Here is a 14,235-nt window from a genome sequence, read left to right as displayed (position 1 = left end):
TGATTTTGTGATCCCTCACCTCTCATCTCAACATCATTGAGTCTGTCTGGGACGAGATCAGGAGTAGAAGAGCTCATGTTTTGAGGAAGCCATATGTCCATAGCAGATCTGTGGTCACTTCTGCAACATGTTTGGAAGAAGCCGGCAGTTCTTTCTAAAACTGCGCAGGTGAACCTAAGAAGTGATGCAGTTTTGAAGGCCCAACAAATACTGATAATTAGATTTCTCTTCTTTGGCACAGTGAGTGGTTTGGCAAGTGGTAATGACAAAGTCAGCTGAGTAAATAGTATTTTATCTGTTGCAGTTTGTTATTGTTAATCAAAAATAAATGTGTACACACCACAAATCTCAGCAGTCAAAGTGCATCAGTAATTATTTATTCAAACATTACAGTGAGGCAATGAGCCGTGTTACCACAGTGATTAGGGATTTGTCTCAGCAGTGTTGTCTCATGCCTGTTCAGGCTGCACTGCATGTGACCCCTCATGTGCTAACAGCACAGTTCAGGAAGAAATTAATCCTCCCCACAGAACACCTGACTGAACATACCACAAACAGGCCCCTATTAGCTTATCTCCTCGTTAGCCTCCACTGGTATCTCCATAACCAGTTCTTTCATTACGGTGAATTAACTCAGCCAAACTACTACAACACTACTACAGCAACAATTTGTAGAGTGTGGGAAAGTTTTGGGGGGGTGAAAAAAAATTCAGCTTTCTAGGAAAATTCTGAGGAATAACATCTTGTGTCACAACTTTTGTGTGTCACAAATTCACTTTTACAACATAAAAATATCCAAATGAAGTGGCATTCCTCACATTTCCTGACAGTAATACATCTGTCCAGCCCTCGATCACACGTGAGACTTCATTTCTAAGGAACTAAGACGTGTGGCGTCATGTAACTGGCCAGATGAAGCCTGTGGGTGTGATCATGTGAACCGCTGTTACGAACACACACACACACACACACACACACACACACACACACACACACACATACACAATGCCTTATGACCAACATTTCCGACATTTCCGATAAGTACAGGCGGCTTTAAAGAAATTAAAGAAATTAAGTTTATTATTTCAAGCTTGCCATACATACATACATACATACATACATACATACATACATACATACATACATTTACTCTTACTTTTGTTGTTCTTGTCATTCATTTTATTCCTAATATTTCAAATAACACAAAGATCCACTAGAAATGCGGCACTCATTAAAGTAGCACAGACCACTCAAATCTACCATTCAAATTGAGTTTCATTGACTGTCAAGCCAAACAAGTTTCAGCATGTGGTTTTAGATAAGAAATATCAGAAGAAGCGTTACTTATTGGTTGGTTTAATTGGTCTCCATATATGGTGTGGCAAGTGCTGCGTTGTGACTTGCAGCTGATGCAGTGCGCATTTTTATTTGTTTATTTATTTTTTATTATTAATAGATGGTTTGCTAAAATATAGAACATCACAACATAAAATATCTTTTTAGGATTTTACTGGGACACAAACATACACAAAAAAAGGCTCGCGTAAAGGTTTAAAAATAAACATGCGTATAGTGAACTACATTTTACTTTATTGGCATAATTGCAGTTACAATTATAACCACTAGATGGGGGCATTGTTCAAGTTCATGGCTCTGATTTCAACTTTGGAATGGAAACTTTTAAAAAAGAAAGAAAAAAAATGTCGTCCTAGTTATCGTATCAACACTGGATCCTTGCAAACAAGAATCTTTGTTCGTTTTTATCGTTTTTGTTTGCTCGAATGGCGACTTTTTTTTTTTTTTTTTTTTTAATCCAGTGAATTCCGTAATACCTTAATCAAAATCACCAAAATCTAATGCGCACACATACACGCATGTTTTCCCATGCCCTTCGTCATCTTCAGTCAAATATTACGTCACTGCGTTTATTGTGCGTTTATTTGTGCAAATCCCAACTGGACTGTACACGTTGAATCCACTCAAAACAATCAACGTAGTCTTCTCTGAAAAACGAATCGCCTCCCACTTCCGCCAGCAACGTCATCGACGGAAAAACGTCACTAGCGACGTATGGCGGTGTCTGTGAGATGCGCTCGTTCTGCTCACGCCGACGTCCCGGTCATACGCGAACCCATCCGTCAGGCATTTACTGGCGGGGAAAGGTTAAGCAGTTAAATGTACTTTAATTGGATGGTTTGTATTGTGTATGTGTACATTTTTAACAAAGCGTCAGCAAGAATCGCTGCTCTTTTGAGATGTATCACACAGCCCCCGGTGGAACCTGGAGCCGTCGGTGCATCGGGAGTAAATATCGAACGCGACCCGGCTAGCGCGGGAAACGCTGTTGTATTGGGTCAGAAGAAGCACCGGGAATCAACGGCCACGCTAAGTTTCCCCACAGATATCAAACTTATCGAGGAAAAAAAGCAACAAGTGCCTGCTGTTGCCATCTGAGAAGGGTTGTGAACCGCTTCATCCTTGGGGGAGCCGAACCACTGCCCTCTGGCTTTGATGTATCCGCAACAGCTGAAGTGGCCCGGAGTTGTTGTAGGCTAACGGCGGTTGTTGTCGTTAGTCGCCTTAGCCGCCGAGCACTAATTGACTCACACAAAGAGTGGAGCCCTGCTAGCTTAACCCTGCTAGCCAAACAAACTCTTACAAACCCTCCACTTACTCTAGAACATGGATTCTTTTCAAAAAGTGGAAAAGATAGGAGAGGGGACTTACGGAGTTGTGTACAAAGCCAAGAACAAAGTCACCGGCGAAACGGTCGCCCTCAAGAAAATCAGGCTCGAGACGTGAGTTCATAATAGTGCCTCCTTTTTTTCTTTTTCTTTTTCTTTTTGTACGCGTGCCCGTGTGTTTGGTTGTTTACGTCTCGGGATTCCAAGGAAAGGCCAAGCAAACGTTTGCTTTAATTAGCGTTATAACGCAGAGCCCCACTCGAGTGTTGTAATTTGTTAATGTTAAGCAAACTAAGCAATGCAACATTTTTTATTTATTTTTTTACGACCATCAGTCTCAAAAGTTTTTGTTGTTATAATACTGTGTTATATATTGTTTGGAACATATTTTTGAGGGGATAACTGCACTTATTTGGTGGTAGCATGAGATGTTGATATTTAAAATAACGTTTTTTTTTTTGTGGGTGGGGGGGTAAAACTTTCACTGACAGCGTTGATAAATGCGAACAAATTATTTTTGGTAGATTTTGTGTTTGTTGATGATGATGATGTATTATTAACATAACTTTATATGTATAATGTAAAAAAATAAGTGCCATAATTACAGCCCCAATGAAACCAGAATGTGTTTGTTTACCACAGGGAAACGGAGGGTGTGCCGAGCACTGCTATCCGTGAGATTTCACTTCTAAAAGAGCTCAGTCATCCAAATATTGTCAAGTGAGTACTCCATGCTACAGTTTTGTTTTTGTTTTTTTGTTTGACCATCGAATTGTAAATACCTCAACTTTGACTGCCTTTTCAGGTTGCGGGACGTCATCCACACCGAGAACAAGCTCTATCTCGTTTTTGAATTCCTCCACCAGGATCTAAAGAAATTCATGGACTCGTCATCAGTGACCGGGATCCCGCTGCCACTGGTTAAGGTGAGCGCGCGAGTCAGGAGGACAATTCTCCCTCCTCTGAAACCAAAGTTGAATGGACTCCATGGATGGATTTTTTCCGAGAACACTCGCCTTCAAATGATTTATTAATGCCTGCGTTCCCAGAGTTACCTCTTCCAGCTGCTGCAGGGCCTGGCCTTCTGCCACTCGCACAGGGTTCTTCACCGGGACCTGAAGCCCCAGAACCTCCTCATCAATGCCCAGGGCGATATCAAGCTCGCGGACTTTGGCCTGGCAAGAGCCTTTGGGGTTCCCGTTCGCACCTACACGCATGAAGTAAGCTGCACGGCAGTCGCCTGAATCCGTGTTGGGAGTCAGACACTCGTGCTTCAGAGGGTTTTCGTCATCATGCTTCTGCGCTCAGTAGACAGCACTTGTTGCTCAGACATACATTTTTTTTTCGTGGCGGTGGCCTCCAAAGCCATCAGGGCTGATCAAACACTTAGCGTTTCAAGTCCTTGCGATGGCCCTGTGATTATTGTCAGTTTTCCGCGTTGTCCCGCTTCCCACGTGGGAAGGAAACTGAAAGAAAACGCTGCAGGAGAGCAAAGATCTCATTGCCCTCCCACCGCACTCGCTTGCAGTGCTAGAGTGCTGTAGTGCATCGGACAGCGTTGATCATTTACCTTCATACCGAGGCCTAAAAGGCCGGTCAAGTCGCAATTTGTCAATCCGTTTCCACCAGGGGTGGAAGGAAAAGTTAATTCACATAAGTAGCGCGATTTTTTTTTTGTTTTACGATTTTTAAATAGATTTTTTTTTGTACAATTTCAAATGCTTCATTTTAGTCTGTTGAGTCGAGTTGGAAAAAGTTATCACTTTTCTCCAGCAGAGGGCAAAATGTTTTTATTCAGCTCTGCTTCGCAAACATTCCTTTCATAATCATGATCATTCAACTGCTTCACTGGTGTTAAAAAAAAAAAAAGCAGACTAAAAATCTGCAGTATCGTAGAATTGCAATATTTATTTTATTGAATCGGGAGAAGCCCTGGTTTCCACGCTATTGGCTCCTGTGTCTTGTGGTCTCCGTCGTGTTCTGATTGGAGACGTGTGTCTGTGATGGTTTCCAGGTGGTCACTCTTTGGTACAGGGCGCCTGAAATCCTTCTGGGTTGTAAGTACTACTCGACAGCTGTCGACATCTGGAGTCTGGGATGCATCTTTGCCGAAATGGTAACGCACTGAAACTTCATCACCTACGTGTACTATGATTATACCAGGGGCGGGCAAACTTCTGGACTTGTGGGCCGCAATGGGTTCTAAAATTTCGGGCCGGAGCAGCAACAGATGAATGAAGTGTTTTGGTGGAGGAAAAAATATATAATGGGATATGTAGAAAACACATGCTTTAATGTCTATTGAAAATGAACCAAAGCAAAGTTACAACAAGAATCTGTGTCTTTGCAGCCCAACGATATTTCAGCTCTTTATTGAAATGACTTTTAGAACACTGAAAAAATAGATGCAGCTATTTTATAACTTACTATTAGTATAATTTCTTCAAGTTCAGCGGGCCAGATTAAAAAGTTTAACGAGCCACTTGTGGCCCCCGGGCCGCAGTTTGCCCACGCCTGGAATACACAGTGTTGAGCGCACATGAGTTGTCTGAGCAGCAGATCTGTGCCTGTTTTTGCAAAGATCACGAGGAGGGCCTTATTCCCCGGCGACTCTGAGATCGACCAGCTGTTCCGAATCTTCCGGACCCTGGGGACGCCCGATGAGAACGTGTGGCCGGGAGTCACCTCCATGCCCGACTACAAGCCGTCCTTCCCAAAGTGGGCCCGGCAGGATTTAGCCAAAGTGGTTCCTCTTCTTGATGACGACGGGAGAGAACTGCTCGGGGTAAGACCTTCAACTTTTTTGTTGTGATTGTGATTCTACTCCCATAATCATTGTATGAAATGTGTGGACCATCCAACAAGTGTTTCAGGATTTGTTTTTAACAAACAAGGGACATTTCCACTATTTTCTTCGTCCAGTTGCTTTCCGTTTTTGTCCTTTGTTATATTTGTCTGAGTCAGTCTGCATCTTGTATGTTGACTAAGATTATATTAGGTTAGATTAGATTCAACTTTAACTTTTTATTTTCATTGTAAATGTCACAAGTACAGAGCAATGAAATGCAGTTAGCATCAAACCAGAAGTGCTTAGCAGTGAATTTTGCCGAACCTTTCGTAGCGTCCTGTCCGCCCTGGTACACAACGGCAAATGAGGGTATTATTTCGGTACATTTCGGCCAGGCACGTGTCGTGCAAATAGATGCACTCAGGAGCCGAGACTAGTGGCGCGTCACTTTTGACGACCCGAGGGGCCCTGCAGTTATCAGTAGTTTGACTCGTTCCAGCCGACCCCGCACAGCCGCATCAATTATCACAACCCTCCTCAGCCCGCAAGCCACCGTCATTGAATAGACCAGTATGTCTTTGAACACAGCTTTTTATTCCGTCAAAAAGGTGGTTGCAAACAGTCTTAGTAGGCTAATGTCACTTACCTGCCAAGTGCAACAAACAGAATGCAATAACACAATACATTGACTACATTAACCCGAGCGTCTCTGTTGGAAAACCTATGTAGAATATAGCAGCCGAAGATCCTAACTATCGTCCTAAAACTGGCTAGTCTCGTCAGCCTGCACATGTGTGAATGCTGTTGTGAAATGTCTTTCAGTCAACCGCTTGTTTGCCCTCTCTTGCAGGAAATGCTAAATTACGATCCGGACAAACGACTGTCTGCCAAAAACGCCCTGGTGCATCGATTCTTTCGTGATGTCACCTTGGCTGTTCCCAATTTGAGGCTCTGAGTCAAAACATCCCATGTCGTTTCAGTGCCAGCAGTTGGAAAAAAAAAAAAAAAGACATTGTTCTCATGTCCAAAGCTGCGTTCAACTGCTCGGACAACAACATGCGGACACTACCTTTTTCAATGGATGTTTTTTTTTTTTTTTTTTTCAAGTTTGAATCCAACTGTCAGTTGGTCCCAACAGTTTGAGGCCCGAGTGTTGCGTGTCAAGTGGTGATGTTAAATAATAACAAATGTTTAACTGTCAGTTTCAGCATTGTTGTCTTTGTATATTTATGTTCCATTTGCCACGTTTGTGACTGAGGGAATCGCCTGATTGGTGGAGAAATAGGACAAACAAATTTCTGCCGTGGAGTTTCTGATGGGAGCAGTGCGCTGGGTTCGGTGGTATCCTGATTGAAGTAGTTCAGCAGCTAGGTTTATAATTATTGTTGTTGTTGTTGTTTTTGGGACAGTGCAAATCACAGTTGCGCTTTTTGGGGCTGCGCAGCAGCTGAACGACAGAAGTGGTCACAGCTCCGGGCACAAAGTGTAGCACAAGGAAAATGGTAAGCTGCTGTGGAAAAAAACAGGAAGCGAGAATTGATTTTATTTCTGTTGATTGCATTCTCTCAAATTTCCAAATTGCTTTGAAATGTTGATGAAAAATTTCGCATTTTGGCTCAAAAGTGAATTTTGTAATTGATGTTTGTTGGCAGGGGTACGCACCAAAATATTTTCTGCTCTGTACATCCAGATGTGCAAATACTCGTTATTGCAGTTGAGGTTTTTAAGAATTCACTGTGCATATGTGTCTTTCTTACTCTTGTTTTTATTCCAAACCCACTGGTTTTATGGAAATTGTTCATTTACAGTTAGAGAAAAAATAAATTCATTTGAATAACCGGCATCTTCTTTGTCTGTGGACCCTAAATCACAATAATGCAGTTCACCACTGGCAACTGTGAATTAAGTTACAGTTAGACGAGTACCTCCTATTACTCTCTCAACACCGGACACTGTTGTAGACCTTTATGTTGGCTACTGCCTAACTGTAAGCATTTGTTGTTCCATGTAGTTATTGACAGCAATACAATACAGTGGTGGAGAAAACGTTTTGAGACACCCTCAATTTTTACTCAATCCTAATTATTCTCATTCAATACTTGCCAAAGGTTTTTTTTTGTGTGTCTTTCATAAGGTTTGACTGCATCAGAAGCACGCAAACACATGGAGTTTATTTAGAAATCCAGTAGTGAGCTGGAATCCAGTGCGGCACAGTGCAGCATGTGGGAAAATGTTGGTGACTACACAAAAATGATCTGCAACTCGAAGACCTAAGGCTGATTCTTAGTCCAATCACTAATGCATGAGGTGTCCAAAAACTTTTTTCTACCACAGTATGCACATCATGTACATTTGTTGAAAGGCCACCCGCACAGAGAAAGACAATGATGTGTTTAGTACACATTCATTTTAAAATCTGCAGCATTTCTCCTGAAGTTAAACTGCACTTCCTATGACTGATGACACCAGGATTTCAGAAGGTATTTATGGTCAATAAACTAAGTTTCAAACAAACTGTCATTGGATAAGATCAGTTGCTTCGCCTCCAAGCAATGGGTACACTAGAAAGAATGTTAGAACTATAGACTAAAAGCATTGCTCAATTCTGCCAGTGGAGACGGCAAAGTCTGTTATGACGTCGGAAAAACAAACGGACAAACTCTCAGTGTTCACGTGTTTACTTTATTTTGATGGTGAATAAAGAGAGGCAGAGATGGAAGGAAAAGCCGTCCATTAAGTGGAATAAGGGTTCTTAGATACTGCATGGAAAGAAAAAAAACAAAACACATTAGCAGGAAGTTATGTCATCAGTACAGTACAGTAAATTGATGCAGCAGGAGGCACCATAATGTGAAAAGGAAGTGCAGTGCGATGCGAGTGGAAGTCTCATTCGGAAATTGCTTTTGTGATGTACTGTATTGCGGTAGAAATCTGTCCTAAGTCTTTATTTGCAGTTTATTTCAGTGCAGTCACCAACATTTACCCACGTACTGCATTGTGCACCGTTCCGTCCGGCTCAGAACTACAGTAGATGTTTCAGGAAGATGACGCCACTTGCAATACATCCAGACTACAAGAACTACAAAAAAAAAAAATTCTTTTTTTTTTTCTCATGATCAATGAAAAACAATATCATTTCTGTTTGTTTGTTTGCCTCTGATGCAGCCAAACATTTTTAAAGTACACAAAAAGAAGAAATTAGTAAAATTTTAAGGGTGTCCGAAAACATTATTCTACTACTGTACATATGGGAACAACAAGATCTTGAAAGGTTCATAACTACAAACATTAACATTAGCTGTGTGAAACAGATGCAGCACTACAACCCTACATGTGGAACCCACACTAATGAAGGTTCGTCAATTTATCAGTGTTGGGAGGGACTTGAATGCTTTTTCTCTGTCCTCCGTTGTCATTTGAAAAAAAAGAAATGTCGACAAGATGTTGTTTTATTTACTTTATGTTATCACGCCGTTGGTTGAACGTTGTTACGACTGTCTCAGTGGGTCTAGAATGGCCGTGGGCAAACTGCGGCCCGTTAAGCTATGGAAACCCGGATCGGCGAACTTGAAGAAATCATAATAATAGTCAGTAAGTCAGAAAACAGCTGTATTTCATCCATTTGTTCAGTGTGTTAAGTCATTTCAATAGAGCTAAAAACCGGGGGGGGCTTCAAAGACTCAGATTTTGTTGTAATGCTTTTGTTAAATTTCAATAGACATTAAAGCACGTTTCCTCCTCATCCCATGATATGTATTTTTTTCTCCAATGAGGTGGCTCACCAAAACACTCCAAACAGTTTAGCCGCCCTTGGTCTAGACTCATCCGACGAACACGTCGGTGCGAAACCTTTTGGTTAAGGGTAAAGTGTATAATATTTTGAGATTTTAAGAAGAAGCAGTGACATCGAGTGGTTACATTTTAGATTGCAGTGCTCTTTCGCTCAACCCCTTCTCCCTCTCCTGAGCTTGCTAGTGAACTACGGTGGGCTGCGCTCACAAACCTAGATAACTTGTCCACCTTCTTCTTCGCTGGTTTGTTTGAAGACGCGAGTGCTCACCATAAATACGAAAGGCAGCTGGATTGTCCACATCAGGCTTCCTTAGAAATATAGTGCTGCAAGATGGCAGCTAAGACCGATGATTAATGTATATTCTAAAAATGAAAAAAAAGTTCTAAGGTTAGGAAAACCAGATGACTTTAATTGTAGTATACACTTTTATTAGTGTATTTATGGGTAGTATGTCAAGCTTTTACCAATATAAAAATCATAAATCAAGCCAAATTTTACACACTGCACCTTTAAGAATGCCAGCAGTTCAAACTGCTATAGTTTTGAATTAGGTTTAGGTGTGTGTGTGTGTGTGTGTGTGTGTGTGTGTGTGTGTGTGTGTGTGTGTGTGTGTGTGTTAAGAAATGGACGCCTGGTCAACCCTCACACCTCCAGTTTCTTCTTCATGGCCAGCCTGTAGAGGATCTGGTAGCCGTCGTCCCAGGCGTACAGCAGCTGCTCCTTGGGGTTGTACTTCAAACTGGCGTGGGCGCCGTAGCGCTTGGGGAAGTAGACGAGCGGCGCCTCCTCGTCGGCCACCACGCCGTTGGCATCGAACACGCACTGGATGCGGGAGCGGCCGGGCTGCTGCGTGTTGTACACCACGTACAGCGTGCCGCAGATGACGAAGGCGGCCTCGGCGTTTTCCCTCGCGCACGGCGTGTCCCACGTGTGCTCCACGTCCAGCGTGTCGGCGTCCATCTTGGCGAGCGAGACGTGGCGCTGGTCGTGGCGCGAGGCGTAGACGGCCCACAGGCCCTCCTCGTCCACTGCCAGGTCCACCACTGTGTCGGGGCTGAGGCCGTACACGGGCACGTGGTCTCGCGCTGGGAACACGGCGCTGTCGACCACCGTGCCGTTCCTCATGTCGTACTTGATCACCCTCGGCTCCCCCTCCTCGGCGGACCGGCTGACGTAGTAGACGTGGCCGCGGTGGACGACGTGGCCCGTCCCCCTCCAGCGGGACGGCAGCCGCAGCTCCGTGGACGGGGACAAGCCGCCCTGCGAGCGGGCAAAGTCTTGGACGGAGGGGAACTCGTTGACGGTGTCGCCGTCCGTCCCGTTGAAGACGTAGACCTTCCCGGAGCCCAGGCCGCTGTCTTTGGCCCACGTGCCCTTCGGCCCTCCGACGTGCTTCAGTATCTTCATGGCCTTGATGCTGGAGATCATGTCACTGCAGTCTGGGGGGCGGGGGGGGGGCGAACGGAAGAAACCAGGAGCAGTTTTCACTTGGCAGTTTGGCAGTCAGATAGTGACTGGAATCAAACACATTTTGGCCTCCGTGAAGTGGGAGCCAAAATTTGAACGCAGGCCACGCCATGTCTGACCCTTTGCTGAGCCGAAATGCAAAGTACACGACTCAGCATATCAAGGTTGGCTAGTTATGTCATGTTTAACAATAGCCACGTCTTGAACACAGAATATGAACTGTCAACATCAAGATGCTGATTCAGAGTTTAATAAGATTAAAACTTAAAAACGATTTTGTGCATCAATCAACCCACATGCTGAACGCCAAAGCAACTTCTAGATCAAAGTTAGGAGGTGAAGGGATGTTTATGTTGTGTGGTGTGTGATGTAATGCACTACATTGTACACTATGGACAATTAATGTTGGATTTACGTGTTAAGTCTCAATGGAGCAACTGAATGGGCGCAAAACAAATTTCAACCAGTCTGGCAAATAAAGTATTATCAATCTATCAATCTATCCATCTATCCATCCATCTATCTATCTATCTATCTATCTATCTATCTATCCATCTATCCATCTATCTATCTTTCTATCAATCTATCCATCTATCTATCTATCTATCTATCTATCTATCTATCTATCTATCTATCTATCTATCTATCTATCTATCCATCCATCCATCCATCTGACAACAATTCAACAATTGCAGTTCTTATGATGGCGCTTGTATCTTCAAAAATGTCCTTCGCTCACCGTTTAATGCCATGAACAAGAGAAGCGGACCTGTTTATGACGACTATCTGCAACACCACTCTGAATCCCACCAGCGTAAGATGACAGCGGTCAAACCTGGAGTCATTTCTATCGTCATTACTCTTTGAGGGGACAAAGAGACCCTCATCCATCGTTATTTATGACACCTTGTCAACACGCCAAGCCCTTCTCATCATTGGCTGGTTTCAGATCTTCAGGAAGCTGAACTGTCGACGTTCCAGCAGGCGTGCATGACCAGATCAGGACGGTGCTCCGGCCTTGTTCTGTGGGTTTGTTTTTAGTGACACATCCTACACGCCAAGTAGAAACTCAGTTGTGAGTTAAAAACTCGCAACTACCTAGTTTCACCTAGCAATGTCATTTATGACTGTCTGATCATTTTGTCATCGCTTTGTCGGGAGGAGACAACTGAACAACATTTATCAAAAATAATGTTCAAAATGTTCCCATTTTCTCTCAGCAATATGGTTCCAAATAAAACAACCCATTTTCTTTGCCAGTGACTGTTTCACATATTTATTTTTGCCTTGTTACGGTTGTGATTCATGTGTTTGGATGTTCCGGGATTAATTCTGAAGTTTCCACAATAAAACCACACATTTATTTCTGTGAGTATTTTTCTTTTTCGAGAGAAACTATGAAAAGCACACCAACTTGAAGTCGTTTTTTTGTCTCTTTTGTATGATTTATCATCACTGTGAATGTAAGTTGTGCATTAGTTTGTGGTCAATTCAAACTAACCGTAAGTGTTTTCATGTCAATCATGAATTATGACTGTGTTTTTGTGTTGTTGTTGGGTTGTTGTTTATTTTTTAACCAATTGACTATGAAGGAATGTGACCTCACCCGATTGTTTCAAGTACTTGGCCTTCTGCTTCTCCTTCACCAGGGTCACCTGCTGCTCAATCAGCTTGTCGTCCACGTCCACACACGGCTGCGCTCCGTTCTGCGTCTCCAGGTAGTCCAGCTCACGCTCCACCCGGTCCACCCGCGTCCCCACGCTGTCCAGGCTGCCTCTCAGCACCTCCTTCTCCTTGTCCAGGTTCTCCAGCTGCGCCACCATCTGCTGCTTCAGCTCCCGCAGCTCCGAGGCGTAGCGGGCCGTCTGCTCGTGCCACAAGGAGATCCGATCCTGTTTAATAACGGGGAGAGATAAGATTTTTTTTTTTTTACGCGTGTGTGCGTTGAAGTTAGGCAAAGCTGAAGTTTGCAGGTTCTCACCTGCATCGCTTGGATTTGACTCGCAGGAACCGCGAGTAACAGTCACAGAGCAAAGCCCATAATTTGAGGTTCTTCCTTATTCAGTAAATAGGCCGAGGCGGAAAGGAATAATAAGCAGGTAGCGCGGCGAGTAGTCACTTTGCTAAAAATGTCATTCAGCAAAAGAATTAATCCTCCCGCCTGTGTTCCGTGTGTTAATATGACCTCTGACCCCTCTGTAGAGGGAAGGCTACAGGGGGGATTTTGCCTCTTAATGATCTATAAAGTCTTAAATGGCAACAAAAAAAAAATGCACATCTAAGGATTTGAAGCGAAATAACATGAATTATAGATTAATTGTGCAGCATCTATGAATCTCTCAGAGATCTAAAAAGCTATTTTTTTTTCACCGTGACAGATTCCACATTCTTCCTGTGGGGTATGCCATTTATTTTCTTTTAAATACAGCGGCTTCTCCGAGCATTTCGGTCACATCTGCATTCCATTGCCTTTGCCCTTTTCATGGAAGTTTCCTCTCCGAGGGATTTTGGAGCCCAGGGCTCGGCAGGGAGCAAGAGTGAGTCTTACCTCAATAGCAAGCAGCCGCCGCTCCAAGTAGTCAATCAGCGCTTGATGCTGCGCAGTCGCAAGGCAGGCCAACATAACCAGAACAACAAGTCCTTTCATTTTAGTGTCAACTAAGTCTCTTAAGCTCCTGTTAAAAAGTTTGACTGGACCTCAGTGAGAAAGTGTGGAGGAGCCAGCAGAGTCCCAGAGGTGGGCTGGAATGTTTCACTGAGCTCTGAGGGAGGAGCCAAACACATCTGGTGCAGAAATAAGCAGTCAAGGGAAGACAGGAGATTATATTTAGGCCTGACCTCTCAGCGGACTGACAAATTGGATACGTACATATTTGAAAATTGGAAAATTGCTATTGTTGAATTTTTAAGTCATTCAATGTTTTGTTTTTATTTTTTTTCAAATGGCTGCCAATGACAGTCCGATGTCAATAAACTCTAAATTTCATCATTAAGTTTTTATATGCTTAAAAATGCGGGGGGGATACACAATCTACTTTGCCGATACCTCAAAAGAATGAAATGAATTAGCATCACATTGCCAAAGTCTTAAATTGTTAATAGAAGTAAACACAAATCAGAAAAGCAGGCATGTGAGAGGAGGATTTGTCAGGGAAGTTTTACAACTCTGGGTAAAAAACAAATCCCATACAGATCATTGTTATGTGCCATTGTTATGAGCGGCCTAAGGGATCAATAGAAATGAAAATGTAACGAATAACTAAACTAAAACAAACTAAGAAAGTCTGGCCTTGTTGTTTTTTAGAAGTAGGTTTCTGCTGCAGGTAAATTAGTGACCAAACAGGAAATGGTTGAGACAGTTTCCTGTCTTGCCTGTAGTCATAAGCGCCACTCTGTACAAAAAAAAGTGATGACATCACCTCTCACCTCTTTTAGAACAGAGCCTGTTAAGCTGTGCTTTTATGCCTTCCGTGTGTCCTTCGGACTTTTACAGGCCTGTGAGT

General features: G+C 43.2%; 2 protein-coding genes across 3 annotated transcripts; one reads left to right on the top strand and one right to left on the bottom strand.

Annotated features, from left to right (window-relative positions):
* The first annotated feature begins 2,143 nt into the window (after positions 1 to 2,143).
* cdk2 (cyclin dependent kinase 2) lies at positions 2,144 to 7,310 on the top strand. 2 transcript variants are annotated; one of them, XM_076024485.1, is made up of 7 exons: positions 2,150 to 2,798; positions 3,327 to 3,404; positions 3,490 to 3,610; positions 3,734 to 3,904; positions 4,699 to 4,800; positions 5,266 to 5,469; positions 6,323 to 7,310. In XM_076024485.1, the coding sequence occupies exons 1-7, from the start codon at positions 2,683 to 2,685 to the stop codon at positions 6,425 to 6,427; spliced, it is 897 nt and encodes a 298-aa protein (XP_075880600.1). In that variant the 5' UTR covers positions 2,150 to 2,682; the 3' UTR covers positions 6,428 to 7,310. The 2 variants fall into 2 exon arrangements, with proteins under 2 accessions (XP_075880601.1, XP_075880600.1); XM_076024486.1 differs by lacking the exon at positions 3,734 to 3,904 and having other exon boundaries at positions 2,144 to 2,798.
* An 824-nt stretch (positions 7,311 to 8,134) lies between these two features.
* On the bottom strand, positions 8,135 to 13,468 carry olfml3b (olfactomedin-like 3b). Its single transcript, XM_076024484.1, has 4 exons — positions 13,281 to 13,468; positions 12,339 to 12,624; positions 9,914 to 10,704; positions 8,135 to 9,038 (listed from the first exon to the last, which is right to left on the bottom strand). Exons 1-4 carry the CDS (start codon positions 13,377 to 13,379, stop codon positions 8,961 to 8,963), a joined length of 1,254 nt encoding a protein of 417 aa, XP_075880599.1. The 5' UTR covers positions 13,380 to 13,468; the 3' UTR covers positions 8,135 to 8,960.
* Between the last annotated feature and the right edge of the window lie 767 nt (positions 13,469 to 14,235).

Source organism: Nelusetta ayraudi, unplaced genomic scaffold (genome assembly GCF_046127955.1).
Source record: "Nelusetta ayraudi isolate G7.1 ecotype Tasmania unplaced genomic scaffold, CSIRO-AGI_Nayr_v1 ptg000017l, whole genome shotgun sequence".
Lineage (NCBI taxonomy): Eukaryota > Metazoa > Chordata > Actinopteri > Tetraodontiformes > Monacanthidae > Nelusetta > Nelusetta ayraudi.
The sequence above is the reverse complement of the archived record's forward strand: the minus strand, read 5'-3'. Positions and strand labels throughout refer to the sequence as shown.